At 34.4% G+C, this 20,626-nt stretch overlaps 1 protein-coding gene and 1 non-coding gene across 2 annotated transcripts in view; both read left to right on the top strand.

The window, feature by feature from the left end:
- Positions 1-1,835: 1,835 nt before the first annotated feature.
- LOC149075693 (histone lysine demethylase PHF8-like) overlaps positions 1,836-20,626 on the top strand; it is a 35,661-nt gene continuing 16,870 nt past the window's right edge. The window contains exons 1-10 of the mRNA XM_089243180.1: positions 1,836-2,011; positions 6,393-6,478; positions 8,711-8,769; positions 11,147-11,205; positions 14,594-14,754; positions 15,769-15,910; positions 16,022-16,220; positions 16,991-17,241; positions 19,026-19,132; positions 19,372-19,463. Coding sequence (XP_089099306.1) covers positions 1,914-2,011; positions 6,393-6,478; positions 8,711-8,769; positions 11,147-11,205; positions 14,594-14,754; positions 15,769-15,910; positions 16,022-16,220; positions 16,991-17,241; positions 19,026-19,132; positions 19,372-19,463 — 1,254 coding nt within the window. The 5' untranslated portion in view covers positions 1,836-1,913. The remainder of the gene's footprint in view (positions 2,012-6,392; positions 6,479-8,710; positions 8,770-11,146; positions 11,206-14,593; positions 14,755-15,768; positions 15,911-16,021; positions 16,221-16,990; positions 17,242-19,025; positions 19,133-19,371; positions 19,464-20,626) is intronic.
- LOC149075694 (U6 spliceosomal RNA) lies at positions 4,597-4,708 on the top strand. Its single transcript, XR_016194222.1, has one exon. It is a non-coding gene; the product is annotated as a U6 spliceosomal RNA (small nuclear RNA).

Genomic DNA, 20,626 nt, shown 5'->3' with positions numbered 1-20,626 from the left:
TCCAACTTCAACGTACGAATGCGAGCCGATCTTCCATCTGGAAAAGAACTCTCCACACAACAAAGCAAACTTCACACATCATTCTAACAGGAAAAATAAACTGCCGACTTGAAAAAGGTTGCAAATCCTTACTACTGATCCTTGCAAAAAAACGACGAATGTGTCTGCTAATTATATAAAGTGCAACTGCGAAAATCACGAAGGAAGAAAGAAAATTCACATTCCGCTTTGGGGAATCGAACCACCAACCTCTCGCAAGCCATGCGAGTGCGCTACCATCGAGCTTCAGAAACCAGACATTTCCTACCCCCTTGGAGTATATGTTTACGCTGAATGGGACTGCGCTCTAGACAGCCTAAAGCTCCCGGATGGCGACATTCAACGAAATGATGAGTCTTTCTTCAGTGCTTCTATACTTCTTTGAAACGCAGTACCATTCAGCGTAAACACAGTTGCGGATTAAAGTCGGGGCCCCGGGCGCAAAAGAAAATACTGGGTCCTCTAAATTAGAAAAAAATGTAAAGTTTGTGTTTTTCTGGACCCCTTACATTACGCCGTTAAATCCTCCTCTGCGTAAACATGTGTTCTAAACCCGGGTTTTCCCAGAAGCAGATTTTTTTTGAGCAGCGTGAACCAAATATTCATCACCAACCAAACTTCATCACGCTACGCGTTTGTGTTTTCCTAGCGTGGCACATCAGCTGTTCTGCCGTCTCCGTGCTCCGATCTGAAGAAGAGGGAAAGAAAACAACAAAAATAAAGGGAATGTCGGCGAAACGCGCGGTGCACGACCGTGATTGTTCCAGAAGTAGATCCCGTTTAATACATTTGAGCCAAAGCTGTATAAAGATCGAGCTGTAATCTCGAGCAGCTTTGATTTGAGCCTTAAGCCGGGTTTTCCTAGGAGTAGGTTTATCTTTTTTTGTCGCGTGTAATGTGAACCGCCCAGTGCGACACGCCATCTACTCAGCAATGGGAAAAGCAAACGTGCTCCACCACTATGCGACCAGCGCTTTACGTCGGGCGTTATTGGAGGAGTCAGTGTGCGTTGTACGCCGCGCGCTTCCCCGATCCCTTCATTTTTGGGTCTGGTTGTGTTTTTTTTCTCTTTTTTTTTCAGACCGCAGCGTGCAGATGACAGAACAGCTGATGCGCCACGGTATGAAAACACAAACGCGTAGCGTGACAAACTAACACGTCTCTGCCAAACGCGAAACAATCCTATTCAGTTCACGCGATGCAAAAAAAAAACAAAAAAAAAAACCCTGCTCCTAGGAAAACTCGACTTAAGGCGTCTTATCCAGAAACAGTCGGTCAATTACGGCCGTATTGCGCTCAATAGAAAACCAATCATACTGCTTTCCTTTGGTGAGTGGCCTTATTTCTCCTCTAAGGAAAAAAACCTCAGAATAAAAAGGAAGAAATTATCTGTCCTCTGTAGCTTAATGGTAGAGCACTCGCATAGACTGTGAGAGGCCGGTGGTTCGATTCCCCACAGAAGAATATGAATTCTCTTACTAAAATTCATATTACGCTTAGTGTAAAGGCGATCGTAATGTGTATTGATCCTCGATCAAAATCTATACCAATTTTAGACCAAATAAATTTTCTTTTTGTACATGAAAAAAAAAACTGGGTAAAAGAGCAATTATAGAAATTCTCGAAATTAATCAAATTCCTGAAAATTCTTTTTTTGACAAAGATTGATTTCGCACTCTGATATTTGTGTCGCGCTCTTAAATCCCCTCCTCCTCCCCCAAATTTAAATAATAAGTAAACCTACTAGAGCGCCATCTACGATTCGAGAGAAGTGAATATGATTTGCTGATTGTATTATTATATGAAGTCGATCTGTGGCAAGAAGAGGAGCTGACGCGACTGCTGCTGCTGCTCCCGTTGTTGTTGTTGGTAAGATGGCTTCCAGATCTGTATATTGCATCTGCGGGCAGCCCTACGATTCCGTGCGTTTCATGATACAGTGCGATGCCTGCAAAGATTGGTACCATGGAAGGTAAATATTTGGCGAAATCCGTTCATTCGATTACTTGATATCTAGAAAATAACAACGAAAATCGAAGGCTATGTCATTCCATTTGTTAAGCTCTGTTCTCCACATTTCGCCAATTAAATATATCGCAAATTTTTTGACAAAACAGCAATCAATTATTAGGGATTTCGAGAAATTTTGGGGAAATCGTACAATTCTAAGGCCAATTCTTTAAAAATGTATCGCTTTATACGTGCATTCTATCGCCACTGCTGTCAGTGATTGGTTTTTTTGTTTATATGCCCAATTAATTTTTGTAGCTAATGGTTTTGTTGATTTGTTGCTATAATAACAATGTCGGTGATAAATCGACATTCAGGAAGAGTTCTTTTGAAATATTCAACCCTTAGGCAGGTATTGAGAATTTGTAATATCCATTGCATATTAGTAACTACAATATGTATTCTGCATGTCACTTGAAAAGTAAGTGTTTAAAGACTTGGCACCCGAAACGCTAGCTCGGATCCAGGAGAGGGTGATGGAGGTGATTGTCTATCCCAAAGAGCTGAATAATATGGGGTGAATTTGTCTATCCTGTAAGATACGAGATGATTCAATATCGAAGCCTTCACATCCTGCATTTTGTGCTTCTGGACTGGGATCTTTTTGGTGAGCCCCAGCCAGAATTTTTAGGGACCTTCATAGTGAATTTACAGTGTGAAAAATCCAAAAAAAAAAAAAATGTGGAATCATCTCTGGGCTGGGAGCCCCTCCCCCCCCCCCCCTATTGGGGGGGGGGGAACAAAGCAGGGTCACGGTTGATCTGGAGGGCTGGAAACCTGTCAGCCCCACCTTTGGGGGAACTTTTCCCCCAAAGGTGGAACTTTGAAAGGTGAAAGTCTGATGCACCAACAAAATAACATCGTCCTAGATCCACTAGTCTCTGTTCCATTTGTAGCTGAAGATGTCTGCTTAAGCTTCATGTGCAGCTGAAGATATCTACCTAGGCTTCATTGGCAGCTGAAGATGTGTGCCTTCACTTCATCAAAGCTGAAGATGTCTGCCAGTTATGCACAGAATTTTCACAATACCTGTTAAAGGGGTTAAATAAAAATAATCTAGATTTTTCAAGTCTACAGGAATTAGCACCTATGCATTAGTAACCTCCCCTTAACTTCAACGAATGACTTTTCTGTGTCGCAGTGTACAGAGAGAAGAGATGCCTTTTTCTCAGCTCAATGCACCAAGGTAATAGAGCTTTTCTGGATAGTATGCCGAGATGAACTACGAAAGAATGCATCCCTTTCTGTGTGAAATAAGGAAGGCAGGGTAGTGGCTCCAGTGATGTATATGGTAGTGCACTAAATTATTCTAAGTGCCTAATTTTTAGTAATTTGTGGAATCGCCCATCTCAAAAGTGATCTCTAGATCCACCCATGTGTGTGCCTAATGTGAAGTTTGATTCTTTGAAATTTGTGGTTATGTATTTAAGAAGTGCTTTCATCTGTCTTCTGAATTGGAGCGCAAACAACTTAGCATGCTATTTTGTCTGGTGTATTATACGTGAATGTTAATTCGCCTGATTGCTTACGTTGCAAAGACTTTTATTAAATGATAGATGGGCTCGCATTTGCATAATTTCAACTTTAGGTGACTATCTCTATGCTGTCAGTGGGTTTTGAACTTAGGTCTTTGTGATGTGAGTACATCACATTGCTCAAACAGCCTCGTAGCTGTGCACACTTGGTACTAAGGGCAATAAAAGACCAGATATGACCAGAGAAATATTTATGGGGTCACAAAGTGGACTGTAGCCCTGGGTGGCAAAGACAATTAGACTAATTTACTGCACACCAGCTCCAGTCATATATTGCCATACGGCAATTTCCAACCAGTGGAGTTGGGTGGGAAATGAAGGCACCATCTGTTTGTGGTCATTCCAGGCTCGGTAGGTAAAGAACTTGTTTCTGATGCTCTTTGGCTGGATTTGAACCCATGGACCTTAACAGCAACCTTCATAGTGGAAGATAAGCATCTTACCGCTGTGCCACTCGGGCACAGAAGACAATTAAACTTTAATGAGAGGAGGGGTGAGGCTTTTTTTAATGATAACTCTTCCCCCTCTCCCATGTATAACAGGTTGATGGATTTCAAGAATTCTCTCTCCCTACAGATTAGGGAGGGTGACAGTAAAGACAAGGGTCTCCCCGGGCTGAGTCTCATTAGTTGAATTGCACTCCAAAGAGATAGGGATTTTTCATACATAGTATGAAATGTATGAATCTTATTTTCTGTTTTTTCTTGTGCTATAAATTTACCATAGAAGGGGTTTGTGAGAAATCCTTTCTTGGTGGATCCTGCAAAAGATCATGAGGCGGGTGGGGGTTTTTGAGCAGGAATTCCTTCCCACCTGCTCTTGGAGAATTTTCAAGTTTCTGAAAATTTTTTCATGCAGTTGGGAAATTTTTTTTAACAGCGCTCAAAACATCCCAGTCACCATGGTGATGGAAGAATTTGTATTGACACCTAAAATTTTCCAAGAGCTATTGCCAGAAGAGTGTCTAAAAGGACAGGGAGGACCTATGGCTCGAGTTACTGAACCAGTAAGGGTGATACAATGCTTCAGTTAATACATATACTAAAATTGAAATGATACAAAGAAGATTAGCATGGCCCTTCCGAAAGGATGACACGCAAAATCGTGAAGTGTTCCCCGCATTTTTTCCAGCGCTCTAGTGGCGCAGTGGTAAGATGCTCATCTTCCGCTATGAAGGTTGCCGTCAAGGCTCATTAGTTTGAATACAGTCCAAAGAACATCAGAAGCAACTTCTTTACCATCCAGGCCTGAGCAACCAACGATAGATGGTGCCTTCATTTCCCACCGTACTTCACTGGTTGAAAATTTCCGTACGGCGATATATGATCGAAGATGGTGTGTGGTAAAGTATTAAGAGTGATAAATTTGCTCTTCATTTGTTCAGAATTGTGGGGTGAGGGTTCCAAAATTGATGTTTGTCCTCGACGACAGTAAATTTTTGTTTCTAGTTAAAGTCTTGACCAGCACAAGATTGAAATTAAAGGCCAACACCATGGAATTGTCTGAATTTATGAAGGCAGTTGATTAGACTGCCTTATACTAGAAAGGCACTACTAGAAAGAATATGCTACATTCCCAAGAAAGACCGCTGTCAATTTTTTTTTTGTCAGGCACTGCTCTCTGAATCCATTAGTGCCCATGAAGGGAAATGAACATATCACTCGTGGTTCTTGAATCTCTAGCTGTGTCACTAACATATAATTAATACAGTAAATATATACGTAATTAGTTCTTAAGCTGTGCATAGTAGTTTTTCATACATAATTTTGACGTTGTTTCATGACTATGTTTGTGTAACCATAGATTTTAATCTGATAAGTCACTGCCATGCACATTAAAATTAAAGCAGCGTTTGAAAATAGGAAAGAAATTTAGGTGTCATCCAAATTACGTAAGAGCCAAAATCCCCCCCCCCTCCCACCCTGATAAAACAGTCCAAAATTTATTTTTTTCCAACTTTTTTTTAGATTTAGTGACCCCTTTTCGTTTTGATAGACACAATAACATAATTCCTAAAAATTTTGCCATTTTCAGACTTCTTATTTCGTAATCCCATGTTTACAACTTTGGTGTCTACAAAATTTATCACTATTACCCAATGTTGAATTTTATAGGTCTAAGTTTTATACTATTCCAAAGCCATGATGACTAAATTCTGTGTGGGATTTGTCAAGCTCCCCCAAAACAATTTTTTGCTTCGTTCTGCAACGAGCCCTTGGCCGACTGAAAATGTTCTGCAGTAAAAATTGTCTTAATTTTCCACACAGAAGAGTTTTTTTCTGAAAATTCCTGAGACTGTTCTGTGATGTACATCACAATTTTCTGCATATTTTGCTTTCAGAGTTGAGCCCCTTGTTAAAGTAAACATTATATGCCAAAATAATGATAAAATTTTAATTTTTAATCTTGCTTGATATCATGCCAAACTTACATATATTTTCTAATTGAAAAAAAAAATGTTTTTTATTGCATTAAAATAATCATTGAACAAGTTACTTGCTATATTTTAACATGTACAAAGAACCCCCGGATTTTCTGTGCTTAAAATTTGATGAAAGTTGAAAAGATATATTTTTAATACTCTCCATGTAAAAGAACCCTGTCCTACACACACAATTTCGGAACTCAATTTTTGCCAAAAAGAGGGTTTCTTATACAAGTTAAAATACAGTATTTACATTTTGAAATTTTATTCAAATATTGGTTATATCGAAAGTACCAGTTTTCATTTTTGATGTACCAAAATAAAATTTAACCTTTTTATTACTGAACTATATGAAGGCTTTAATTTATACAATTTTTTTTCAGTTGTGTTAACATCAAAGAACATGAATCGTGGGATATTGAAAAATACCATTGCGTTCAGTGTGCTCCTCTTGTTGGACCATCAATTTGTAAGTAAAGCAAATTCAAGAAAGTATTATGCACAAATATTCTGATTGAATGATTCAAATTCTACATAGGTAAACTTCTTTTTTAATCTAAGTGGATGGAAACAAAAATTTCTTTAATAGTTATGTTTTCATGCTGATATTATGGATTATCAATAATGTCAGTTGGGTAGAGTGACAGCACATCTTTCTATGTCTCTGGAACACAGGTTGAAGAGAATTGAACTTTTATGCCTCCTTTTCCAAAATTTCGGGAGTTATTATTTTATCTTCTGGAAGCAAATATATGCATAGGTAATATGCGTAGATTGGTAATGTGAATGTCTTGTTTAGATAAATTCAATGAAATATATTTTTTAGTTTTAAAAATCTTAAAAATTTGCATCAGTTTATCTATGGGAAGGAGTTAATTTAGCCAAAATGTTGCCATTTGCCTTGAGTGCTATAGTGTGAATTTTTTCTCTTTAGTTATATCTTCTTTTAAACAAGGAATTTTTAAAATTCATATTTCTTTATTTTCTCTGCATACATTATATCTGCCAGAAATTGTGGTATGGGTGTCTTCCGCTTTACCCAATTTATTGGTTCTGCGAATTAATCACCAGGCTTGAGAAATAAAAAAAAATTTAGGCACTAGCCAAATTTAGCTCTTAGGAGCTAAACATTGTTTTTGTTTAGTTCCTCATTAAACATTTTTGCTCAAGAGCTCGTGGTTTTTAGTCTTAAATAATGTTTTCTTGACTTTCTGGGAGTCATTAACCTTCTTCCTATGTTAAAAGTGTACAGAATCTCTTCAGTACATTCCTGGTCATACATTCAGTACAGTCATAAATCAGAAAATTCTGCTCTATTCTTAAACTCAAATTCAGCAACTGCATAGCCAGGAGTTCTCAAACTTTTTCACTTTCCGGCACCCCCTTACCCTAATCAATGCTTATTTTCAGCTCCGCAGAGCAGTTTAACAAAGGATTTCTTCAAAAAACCTTTGTCGGGCCGTAGCCCCCTAGAGCACAGTCTGCGAACCCCTGTGGTATAGCCCCCAGCAGAAAGCAGAATGTTTTGCATTGTTCTTACGATCCCTTGACTGACTAGGAATGTCCTGCCGTAAAATTTGCCATAATTGTGTTTTCTACATAATAGTGTTTCTTTAAAATTCTTCCAAATTGTTTTGCAGTAGCACTGATTGTTCTGTGACATGCGTCACAGATTTCTGTATGTTCTGCTTTGGGGGCATAGCCTATAAAAAATTTCATGTGCCAACACTAATTTTCTAGAAAATGAATTACCTTTTGGGTTAGATAAGACAATTGAATGAACAACGTTATTTGAACCTAAAATTTCAAAAAGAACCACGGCTATACGCGTTTCGGAACTATAGGAAGTTCCTTCATTGGTAGCAAAAAACAAAACATAAGAAAAGAAAAAATAAAGGAAAATAACGAAAATACTCCTTTTTATAGCGGGAGTTACTCGCTGTTGTAGACAAGAGTCGAATTCAAAAATGCCTTTTGAAATGCAGTCTTTTTTGGAATTTTGTGTTCAAATAACGTCGTTCGTTCAATTGTCTTATTAATTTTGTAGTCACCATGGCGACCTGGGATTGGTCAAGCCCTGCAAATCACATGAGATGAAATCATGTAAAGTGAATTTAATATTTGTAAAATAGTAATAGTTTTTCAGAAGGGTAAAAAAAATAAAATTGAGAAAAATTAAATTTTGTAAATGAATTATATATTCAAATTCGTAAGTTAATCTAGTTAATTATCATTGCATTGATGAATTTAATAAAACTTTTTACTTTTAACCATTCTCAGTTGATAATAAATGGACTGGTCCTGATGAGTGTGGATCTTTGCTGTCTTGAAGAGTCTAGAATGATGAGCTGATAACTTTTTTAATGAAATGTTTGATGATTCAGCTGATGTCTTTGGCTCTCACAAAAATTATTTTAGAAAAAATAGAGAATTCTGAACATAACTTTTCAGATGGGTTATATCCAAAACTCGTAAAATGAGAGATAATTTGTACATTCTCATGTAAGGTTCTGTGGATTCCAGCTCATCTTTGAAGAATTTCATTAACCATGGATCATGTTGAAATTTTCTGACCTCCTAACATTTTTGGAATTTTTCTTATTTTTACGCTGTCTTTATAAGCTAATAAAATAATGATGAAAATAATTGTAATATCATAGAATCAATGAAATGAACAAACTGAATGTTTATTTGTTTCCAGATAAAGAAGTAAAGAATTATCATAGGCATGACTATGGGGATTCAGAGGCTAATGGAAAAGTGAGTACTGACACAAAACTTTAACTTAAGTTAGAACAAAAGTTTTTAAAAGTTGGAACATTTTTATTTTGTAATTAACAAATCAAAAGAAATCTGATCGGAAATTAAAATAAAATGTTAAACTCAAAGAAACATTTTCTGGATATCATGTCAAGGTGAACTCTGAAAAAAAAGTCATCTTGTCTTTAACTTATCCAGCTTCTCATTATAAGCAAAATTAGGCTTGAATGACTAGAGGGATATGATGATGCCGTACACAAAAATAGGCCTATATTAGATCAGTTGACTCATCTCTGATGTTGCCCCCTGTGCACCTTTGCCCAAGTTTTTGATTCAGAATTATTGATTAGACAAGCTTCTATGTCGGAGAATATTTTTCATGATTCATAATAGCTAACCTAAGTTTTTTTTGTCAAAGGGTAAAAATGTTTTTAGCATTCCTGTTTTGCAAAAAGAAAATTTATAAAGAAACGTGGATTTAATGTAATGAAATAAATTTTAGAAAGATATATTCAGAGAGTGCTTTTTATTTAAAATAACTGTCTTAAAATCAGCTGTTATTTGTTTTTCAAAATTAGGTGATATTGTATCGCCTAATTTTGAAAAAGGATTAATAAAACCGATATTGCATCAGATTTATAAAAGGTTCAAGCTGCAGCGAGGCTGTATATATTTTTTAGAATAGTTAATAATTGTTGATTGGATGGTAATGAGATGATAAATAATAGATTTGTGAGAATTATATTGACATTAGTACATCTTTTTTTCATAAATGATGGGTGAAGACCCATGACTATATTTGTTATAGGAGGTAGGATTGCTATTTTCACTTATTACTGAAAGTTGAATAATTTAACTGAAAGTAATATGTTATTTCTTGAAACTGTGTGAATTATTATCTATATTACTATAATCTATAACAATGTTTTTTATATAATCTTTCAGAGACCAGGTACAAAGGTCCTATAAATGAGAGCCATTAACTGAAATTAATTTTAAAATGAGGGTAAACCCCTACCCTTCATGCTCCTATCTCAAATTCTATGCTGTTATCAAAATTTTGGATTCTGTTTGATGATCTGAATATGAAATTAAATTTAAAAAAAAAGAACCCATTATCAGAATTCAAAATTTTTGAATCCTAATTGGGATGAGATAAGTCAGAGGGGTGTTTAGTTGTTTTACAAGTTCCACTTCTGTTGGTACTGTAATACCCCCAATTTATATTGTCTCATCCTAAAAATGATTTTTTTCCGAATTAGGCACATTTTGAACAAAGCTTGAAGGCTTTTCATGTCTTGTTCTTAGAGGGAAATGTTTTCCAGAGTGTCGCATAAAAAAAGACATAGTGAAAAACAAAGAAAATCTGCAAATTTACCTCCTTTCCTAATGTCCCCCCCCCTCCTGGAAAGAGCGGGAGGGGGGCATTACCATTCGAAAAAGTTTACCTTGACTTACGTTGTCGGTCTTGGAACAAATTATTGATACAAGTTGGGGTATCACTGTAATCCAGGATTATGGGCAAATTTTTCTTACAAAATATAAATTTAATCTTTCAGAGAAAAGGTTTTGTTTTCATAAAAAATTTGGTTCTTTAGAAAAATTTTGTGGAATTCTACTGAAATAAAAAGAGCAGACGTGAATGGCATCAGTGACATGTTTGTGATGCTTATAGGAAACTATGTAGGATTTGGTAGATAAGAATATCTTTTCCAAAGATCTGGGTGGATTTTAAAAAATGGTGTAGTTGAATTTGCGCATGGTATAAAGCAACAGTTCTCAGCCAGTGCTTCGCAGAGCCCTTAGGGCTCATTGTGCACTCTAAGGGCTCCCCGGCCACTTGAGTCAAAATTAAAAAAATAATTATAATATTTTTAAATAGTAAAAAGAAATCAGTAACTTTGAATAATTAAAAAGTTGGCCTACGGGGCTCTGCCGTAGAATTTTTTTACTTAAAAAGGCTCAGCGAGTCAAAAAATGTTGAGAACCACTGGTATAAAGGATATATTTTATCATTAAAATGGATAGAGATGAATCGGAGATAAAACCTAAACACTGTATAGATGAGAGGCATACAAACAGGGTTTCACTATATTGAACTGGAAGTGTAAAAAAAACCAATATTGGTTGTTAACATTGAAATCAATTTTTTTTCTTCACATTTTGAAAGTATAAAGGAATTAATCATTTTATCCTCTTTTTCTTAAAAAATTACCATTTGCATAGTTTCAATAAAGTATGTGTATTGACGAAAATAAGCTTGTGATATGAAAAAGTATGCACTTTTATAATATTTTAATATAATATAAAAATAATATTACAATATATGTTTTTAATATTTTTTTATCCAAACTAAAATTTATTCCATCTCTTACAGCCTGTTCAATCTGGAACACCAGTTTTTGTTCAAGAACTTAGATCCAGACATTTTTTGAGGTAAATTCATATTTTATTTACTCTTGTGAAAGAGTATATTGGAGGTATCCAATTCTTTTTCTTTACATTCAAGACATTTCTTATATTTGTTTCATGAGCTTTTAATCAGTTTTTTTTCTAGCAATTAGAAGCAATGGTGGCGTGTAGCCTTTGAACCCTAGTTGAATTTGACAGGTTACCTTTCCCCTCTATGCTAATGCAGTTTTTCCAAGCTGTGTGCCATAACATTCTTAGGACTTCTTGATCGGCTACTAGGGATGTTGCAACAAAATTTCCCACTTGGTATATGTAATAATTAAATAGTGTGGTAGTTGAAACATATACTCATTTTCTGTGCTATAAATTGTTTGGGAACTCAAATTTTTGTTTACTTCATCAATCTAGCCCCATTGTAGGTAGGTCTATATTCTGATTTAGGTCAACATGGGCAAAATTTTTAATACACAAAAAGTGCTACCAAAAGCATTTGGAAACCTTTCTGCTTGTTAATTTCCTAAGTTCCAATGGGTAATTAAGTGTAGTTGGGCATGGAAAGATAATATGATAGATGTTGTTTTGAAATTTCTTTCTCATGAAAAAAAGCATTTATTCTTTAATCCTTTGAATTCTAGATTAGGTTCCCAAAGATATATATAATAAAGTCTGCAGAGAGAAAACATTGATTTTCATAGTGGAAAAGGGCACACATTAGAAAGAACTTGATAAATGTTGCAATACAAATACTAGAGCCATGCCTTTTTACAACTGCTGCAATAGGAAGATATTTCAGTATCTAATGGCGTCATACATACAGAAAGAAGTACGGAAATCGGCCTTTTTGTAGTCTAAGACAACGGTTCTCAACCTGTGCTCCACGGAGCCCCAAGGGCCTCCGCGGCCACTTGAGGATAATAAAATAAATCAATAAATTTGATAAACAAAAAAAAGAAGAAAAAAAAGGCCTAAAGGGTACCGCCATATAAATAATATACTTAAAAGAGCTCCTCGAGTTAAACAGGGCTCTGCCATAGAAATTATACACTCAAAAGGGCTCAGCGAGTCAGAAAAGGTTGAGAACCGCTGGTCTAAGCTATTTAATTTCTAAAGCAAGAAAATAAATATCGAGTTATGAGTGATATAGAATCAAAGCATGTCTATTGGAAAAAAAAGGACAAATCTGTATCTTCTGAGATTAAAGATGATCAATCAGATGAAAGATGCTTCAAGCAAAAGAAAATTAAAAATAATAGATAGTTAAAATCAATAACTATAACTCCATTAATAGCTATTAATTTTATTTCTTAAAAATATAGCTAATTTTGAAGTGATTTTTGTAATCTTTTTAGGCTTTAAAAATATCTTCACTACAAAACTTGAACCAACCACTGTGTATTCGGGGGGGGGGGGGGAGACTAAGATTTTGTTTTCATTTAGACCCAAGTAGAAAATTAAAAGGAAAATAAAGATCATCCCTCTTAAGAAATTCTCTGTATGTCCCTGGAGCTAACCAATATCAAAAATATTTGACATGAATGTCGCTCTCCACTTGTTAATACAAGATATACGGAAGACTGGATGTTGTGAAGATATTTAGTATTTGAGATGTTAATTTTTTAAGGAAGGAAAAAACTCATCTCTGCCTCTACCGGGAGTATTAAAAAAAATTAACATCTCAAATACTAAATATCTTCACAACATCCAGTCTTCCGTATATCTTGTATTAACAAGTGGAGAGCGACATTCATGTCATATATATAGCCCTCTGGTGGCTCGTCGTCCATGAGCTATTAGCTGATCGGTTTCACCGTCCATTGCACGGTTCCGTTCGGCATATATACGCTCTAGCGAAGGAAAATCTCTATCTCCTCTGTAGCTTAGTGGTCAGAGCACTCGTCCGGCAATCGAGGGACCCGGGTTCGACTCCCGGTAGAGGCAGAGATGAGTTTTTTCCTTCCTTAAAAAATTAACATCTCAAATACTAAATATCTTCACAACATCCAGTCTTCCGTATATCTTGTATTAACAAGTGGAGAGCGACATTCATGTCATATATATAGCCCTCTGGTGGCTCGTCGTCCATGAGCTATTAGCTGATCGGTTTCACCGTCCATTGCACGGTTCCGTTCGGCATATATACGCTCTAGCGAAGGAAAATCTCTATCTCCTCTGTAGCTTAGTGGTCAGAGCACTCGTCCGGCAATCGAGGGACCCGGGTTCGACTCCCGGTAGAGGCAGAGATGAGTTTTTTCCTTCCTTAAAAAATTAACATCTCAAATACTAAATATCTTCACAACATCCAGTCTTCCGTATATCTTGTATTAACAAGTGGAGAGCGACATTCATGTCATATATATAGCCCTCTGGTGGCTCGTCGTCCATGAGCTATTAGCTGATCGGTTTCACCGTCCATTGCACGGTTCCGTTCGGCATATATACGCTCTAGCGAAGGAAAATCTCTATCTCCTCTGTAGCTTAGTGGTCAGAGCACTCGTCCGGCAATCGAGGGACCCGGGTTCGACTCCCGGTAGAGGCAGAGATGAGTTTTTTCCTTCCTTAAAAAATTAACATCTCAAATACTAAATATCTTCACAACATCCAGTCTTCCGTATATCTTGTATTAACAAGTGGAGAGCGACATTCATGTCATATATATAGCCCTCTGGTGGCTCGTCGTCCATGAGCTATTAGCTGATCGGTTTCACCGTCCATTGCACGGTTCCGTTCGGCATATATACGCTCTAGCGAAGGAAAATCTCTATCTCCTCTGTAGCTTAGTGGTCAGAGCACTCGTCCGGCAATCGAGGGACCCGGGTTCGACTCCCGGTAGAGGCAGAGATGAGTTTTTTCCTTCCTTAAAAAATTAACATCTCAAATACTAAATATCTTCACAACATCCAGTCTTCCGTATATCTTGTATTAACAAGTGGAGAGCGACATTCATGTCATATATATAGCCCTCTGGTGGCTCGTCGTCCATGAGCTATTAGCTGATCGGTTTCACCGTCCATTGCACGGTTCCGTTCGGCATATATACGCTCTAGCGAAGGAAAATCTCTATCTCCTCTGTAGCTTAGTGGTCAGAGCACTCGTCCGGCAATCGAGGGACCCGGGTTCGACTCCCGGTAGAGGCAGAGATGAGTTTTTTCCTTCCTTAAAAAATTAACATCTCAAATACTAAATATCTTCACAACATCCAGTCTTCCGTATATCTTGTATCAAAAATATTCTCTGATTAAAAATTTACCCTGTAAGGTAAAAAATAATGCCAAAAATAATTTTGTTTATGTTTCTGGCGATGAGAATGTAAGAAAATTTTATAATTTTTTTTTGTCTATTTCACACAAAATTTTACATTGAAGAAAATATTTTGAACATATATTCTCGCCTCACATCTTTACTCTTTTTGTAGTGGTGAAGAAGTTGTCCTGCATTTGAGGGGTCCATCACTCAATTTGCCATACCTCATACAAAATGGTTTCAATTGGCCTATATTGGTTGATTCTAAAGTTGGGCTTGGTATTCAGGTGCCATCTGATACTTTTACAGTCAGTGATGTTATGGATTATGTTGGTGAGTGTCATTGAAAATGTATAGGTTTTTTTCAATCAAATAATTGGAACTAAGTATGAGAAGATATTAATTTTGTTTATATGAAATTTTGTTCAAAAAATGATCCACTTTGTTTATTTTGTATTTCTTATTTGGCATTAATAATTTTGCCTTGTCTGTTGTATTTGTGTTTTTTTTCATGTTTTATTTTACATTATTTATTCTTTAATTATAATTTAGTTTTTGAATTGTCTGTACAGGCATATGCCTCTAGAGGGTAAATATACTTCTCATAAATTCATTTTAATTTTTCTATGAATTGAATAAATTTGATTTGTTCAAATTTAGACATAATAAACAAATAATGTTCTTGCAAAACATGTTTCATTATTCATCATCAAGTTGTGTGTGGTTATTTTTAAATTAAATATTTTAGATATTCTCTCTCACGCATATGTGTTTGTTTACTGAATGTGCATTTCTTAAATTTTCCAAGATTTAATTTGGTTAGAGTTATGTAGGAACTATGTAAAACTATTTTGTATTCTAATGTTTCTGGTGTGAAAAACAGAAAAAAAATAGATTGTGAAATTTTTTTTGGGTTCTGGTGACGAAATTAATTTCTTTTGAATGTGATTATTTTTAAAAGCTGAAAAAGTATAAGTAAACACTGATCATTACTCAGTTGTCTATTGACTTTTCTAGACTTGTAGCTACGTCTTTGACTTAAAGCTAGCAGTGAATCTTCTAATTTAGCATATGCAGCAGTGCATCTTATATATTTCCTGGTTATGCCAACTATTAGCATTAGAAAACTTCAAGGAGAAAATAAACTTATTCCAAAATGACAATTTAAAATTTTGAAAATTTTGTTTCTTTTTCTTGATAATTAATGTGGTTTTCACTGCTGGTAAATGACCTTGAACAAAAGGGTTTTTTTTTTTCAATTTTTTAGCTTGTATATGTGAGTTGTGCATACATTTTCTGTACTTTTTCCATTGAAATATATATATATACTCATCCTCACTGTTGTAGGTCCCGATTTCTCACTGGATGTGATAGATGTGACAAGGCAAGAAAGCATCAAGATGTCCATGAAAGAATGGGTTGAATATTTCAATTGTCCTGTTAGAAATAAAGTTTACAATGTCATCAGTTTGGAGTTCTCAAAGACTAAGTAAGTTTGAATACTGCCATTCAGTAAAGTTATTTCTCTTCATTTTAATGCTATGCATTTTGTTATATTTTTGTGCATCTAATTATTCTTAACTTATTATTCCTATTTTAGATTTTCAGAACTTGTTAAACCTCCAACTATTGTTCAGAAACTTAGCTGGGTTGAGAACTATTGGCCTAAATCTCTCCCAGAGACATTTCCGTTATCTCGTCCCAGTGTGATGAAATACTGCTTGATGAGTGCTCAGGATAGCTATACAGACTTTCACATAGACTTTGGTGGAACATCTGTCTGGTACCACATTTTAAGAGTAAGTTGTCAAAAAATAATTTTTTGTAGACTTTTTTTTTCAAGCATTGGATTCTTGGCGAGACAATTTATTCTATGCACTGAAAACTGAAATAAAGTTACTATGCTTAGATGTTGAATGGTTTCATTTGTTCAGCTCAATCATTCCATTCAAAGAAATAGATTGATAAAAATAAGCATTCTGTATACAATACCAATAAGTACTGGGTTGCTAAGACCATAGTTTCTTACAGAAGATTTTTATGTTCCCTGGTCTTTACATTTCAAATGTCTGAATGGCTTTAGTCCATAAAAAATTTATAAAAATATAAGTATGACAGATTTTATGTACCACCAAGTTTTTCATAGTGAATGCCAAAATACCTTTTTTAGATAAATAGTGATGTTAAATCAAGGTTTGCTGTATACAGAGGATGCATAGGTTGCAAAATGATCAAATACTTGATGTTTAAAAAACTTAGTATATTAAAAGGTGTTTTAATAGTTTTATTTTAATCAGTTTAAAATGCTTCTTTTCAAAGGCAACTAAATCAATTTCCCCCGAAAGATTCTGTATATCTTCCTCTTATATATTGTGTTGCCTCTGTAATATTTGATGTTGTTTAATAATGGCTGTTTTTGCTTGCCATGTCTGAATTCTAATTATTGTGTGTTGTTATTGTTAATTATTGTTCAGTTTTGTATTCAAGATAGTGTATGTATATGTAGATAATATATAATTTTTTAAATTATCTATATATAGTATTAAATTGTGTCACATCTCTATTGTAGGGTGAGAAGGTGTTTTTTTTAGTCAGGCCAACACAAGCTAACCTCACACTATATGAGCATTGGACAGCTTCATCAAATCAGAGTGAAACCTTCTTTGGTGATCAAGTTGATGCTTGTTATCAGCTGGTTCTAACTCAAGGCCAAACTCTTTTCATTCCTACTGGGTGGATACATGCTGTTTTCACTCCTGTGGATTCTCTGGTGTTTGGGGGCAACTTCCTGCATACGCTGAATGTCCCTCTTCAATTGCAGTAAGTGTCACGAGTATTGCCTTGTTAAATTCTAATTTTTTCAATCCAGCCAACCTAATGTTTATATTCATGTTGATTTAGAGGAGGGAAAAAAATATAATTACATATTTCTTTTAGTCCTGCAGTTTTTTTTTTTTGCCTTGAAAGAAAATTGTTAATATGATTTTTACATTACAGTACTATATATTTTAAGTTTTATGTATGCTGTAGACCCCCCCCCCCTTTTTCATCTGAAATAAATAGAGCAAAAACCCATTTAAGATATAACAAATACATTTGTACAAATGAATATCTTTGTAGATCTGTAAAAGGGCTGAAATATTGTGCTTCAAAATTCTTGGGCTAAAAATGGTAGGATTTTGCTTAATGTATTTATAATATTTTTTAAAATTATCTGAAAAAAATTAGGTGATTTTAGGTTATTGGCTTTGAGTAAACTCTATTGTAAGAAATGTTAAAGCTAATGAAAGGCAAAACATTGTAAAAAGTTTGTTTTATTTGTGTCCATATATTCATATTCTATATGTACATATTCATATTTTTATGGATATTTTCATGTACGTATATTCATATTTTCAATACAAAAGAAATAGTGAAAATAATTATGTGCCCTACCTCTTTGGTTACTGACCCTGCATACACCCTTTCAGCCCATCATTTATCATTCAATATGCATGTTTAAAAATTATTTTAGTTGTTTGAAATAGGGAATTTTTTTTTTTAAGTACAGTCGTCCCTCTGTATTTATGGGAATTATATTCTCGGGGGGGGGGGGGTGTCACAGAGCAAATACAGAGAATCCATGAATAATACAAACCATAAAGTTTTGTTTCTTAGGCATGTTAAATAACACAGCAGCACTTTCTACATCAGAGCTATCTAGATCCAGGGCTACATAGTAGCAGCTGAAGCTTCAGCAATGGCTGATGGAACTTCATGTTCTTTTTTTTTCTGAATATCTGATTCGTAAATTTATTGATGTTGTAATAACAACTGCAGCAATGAAGTTAACCAATGTCAATATTTTAGATTTTCTTTCAAATGTTTTACTTTTAGGCACATTTGAACAACAGTATTTTGGAAACATTTTCAAAATAATTAAAAAACCACCTTGTTAAACATTAAATTAACAAATGCAGTTTATATTTTGCTCCCATATGAGAATTGGCACTGCAATGGTCGATGTTTTCCAGAAAACTGGGAAAGAGATCACAAATACGAAATCCGTGGATATGTATGTATGCATGTGTGTGTATATATAATTTGATTAAACATACTGCTGATGTTCTTCAATTGGACTGGGGTGCCTTGAGTTATTCAAAATTCTCACTTCACTTATACAAGGGCATTGTGAGTTTTGAATATTTGAAGACTGAATTAAAGACAAAAATGATTACAGGATCATATGTAGTATTTTCACAGATAAATCGCTTGAAATTGAGATTATATATATTTACTCATTTATGAGTCGTAATAAAAAAAAAACCAGTTGATTTAATCTGCCAAAATACAATGGATATGGCTTATTTTTTTCTGTGAAAGACTACAGAACAGGAATTGACAATAATAGTGACTCATTGGACAAGTAGATGATACATACATGTGTGCCGACAATGCACATAACACATGATGTATATAAAGATCATCCTGAATCAAGTGTGTTAATGGCAAGCTCTGAATTCTGGAAAATTTATATTCTTGTAAATCGTTAAAATTCAATGAAAGTATGTTTGCATTCAGAGTGTTAGCATATTGTGGAAAGTTTTTTTCCTTTTTTTTTTCAGAATTCATGAGATAGAGAGAAGAGTGAGTACACCAGAAAAATACAAATTTCCCAGTTTTGAAACCATTCATTGGTTTGCTGCCCCCAGTGTTTTAGAACAACTGAAAGGTATAGATATACTTTTTTTCCTCTTTTTAAAAAATAAATGAACTGAAATATTTTTTTTACCTGTTGTATTGAAATTCTGTTGTTTTTGGACAAGAAATATTTTTAATAACGACAAAGATATTTTTGTGGTATTATCTGAAAACATATTCATTTGATGCTGTGAATGAATTACATCATTTGTTTCTTGTGCTGATAATGTTGAATTAATATGCATTTTTTTTATGTTTGTCACATTTCAGACAATAATGTGAGTAAATGGGAGCAACAGTATTTAGTTGTTGGTGCAAAAGCACTCATTGGTGTGTTGAAAGTCTGGAGCTCAGATAATCATGTAAGTGTTTTCCCCTTTGATTTTTTTGTAGTCACTTTTGATCCATATTTTTTAAATAGCTAGTGGGGGAGTGAAACAATGAAAATTTTAAAATTGATCATTCTCACCAAAAATGAACAAAAAATAAAAATGACAGCCTGAAAATTCAAAAAATTTCTTAAGGACACTTTTTTTCCTTCCTTACTTACTGATAAATATAATACATTATAGTGACTTGAGCAAAGTTTGTTTAAAATTGATGGTGGAAAAAATTCAAGTTTAACCATTGTGAGAGATAGGCAAAATGCTGCGTTGGATTTGCCTATTTCAACACTTACCTTGATATTTGTGCTTGAAATATGCAAGATATGTCATCAATATTTGGCAGCTTATTTCCAACTTGGACAAGTACTGATACTCTGAACAATTTTTTTAAAATTAATTTATATTTATTTATTTTTATTTATTTTTGTTTCTCTTTTTTCATCATTTTTATGGGCACAACAGATTTTTCATTTGTTTTTGTATTGCTAGAGCACAAGAGGCACTTTCAAAGCAAAGTTTTCAGATAAACATTACTTCAATCAAGAAATCTGGACTTTTTTAAAACTTTTATCCCCCGACTTATCGAACTTTTTTCTGGTTACTTAATACCATAAGAAAGAAATTTTTGTATGTTTTGCAACACTGATAAAAAAACTATGCAGGTTGAAAATATGTGCTTTTCAGAAATAATAAAGACTTTGAACTGAAACACGTGATTAAAAGAATGATAGAAAATAATTTTGCAAATAATTTTCAATTGTATACCTCTAACAAAAAAAGTAAAGAGGAGGAGGTCATTTAATAAAAACACTCCTTTTTCCTGAATAAATCTAATTTGAAAGGAAGTTCAAGTGATGGCTATATTCTCCTTAACCTTTTCAACACAAAATTTGATAGGCTGCAACTGGTGTTGCAGGACTTGAACCAATGTTTCCGAATGTCACAAATAGAAAAAAAAGAAATTTTGTAAATTATTAAAATATATGTATTATTAAAAATTAAAAATACATATTATTGAAAATTAAAAATACATATTATTGAAAATTAAAAATACATATTATTGAAAATTAAAAATACATATTATTGAAAATTAAAAATACATATTATTGAAAATTAAAAATACATATTATTGAAAATTA

This window comes from Pholcus phalangioides, unplaced genomic scaffold (assembly GCF_987345545.1).
Source record: "Pholcus phalangioides strain wild (caught in Gottingen) unplaced genomic scaffold, Ppha-v1.0 ptg000015l_1, whole genome shotgun sequence".
Taxonomy (NCBI): domain Eukaryota; kingdom Metazoa; phylum Arthropoda; class Arachnida; order Araneae; family Pholcidae; genus Pholcus; species Pholcus phalangioides.
This window is presented reverse-complemented; position numbering and strand designations above follow the sequence as displayed.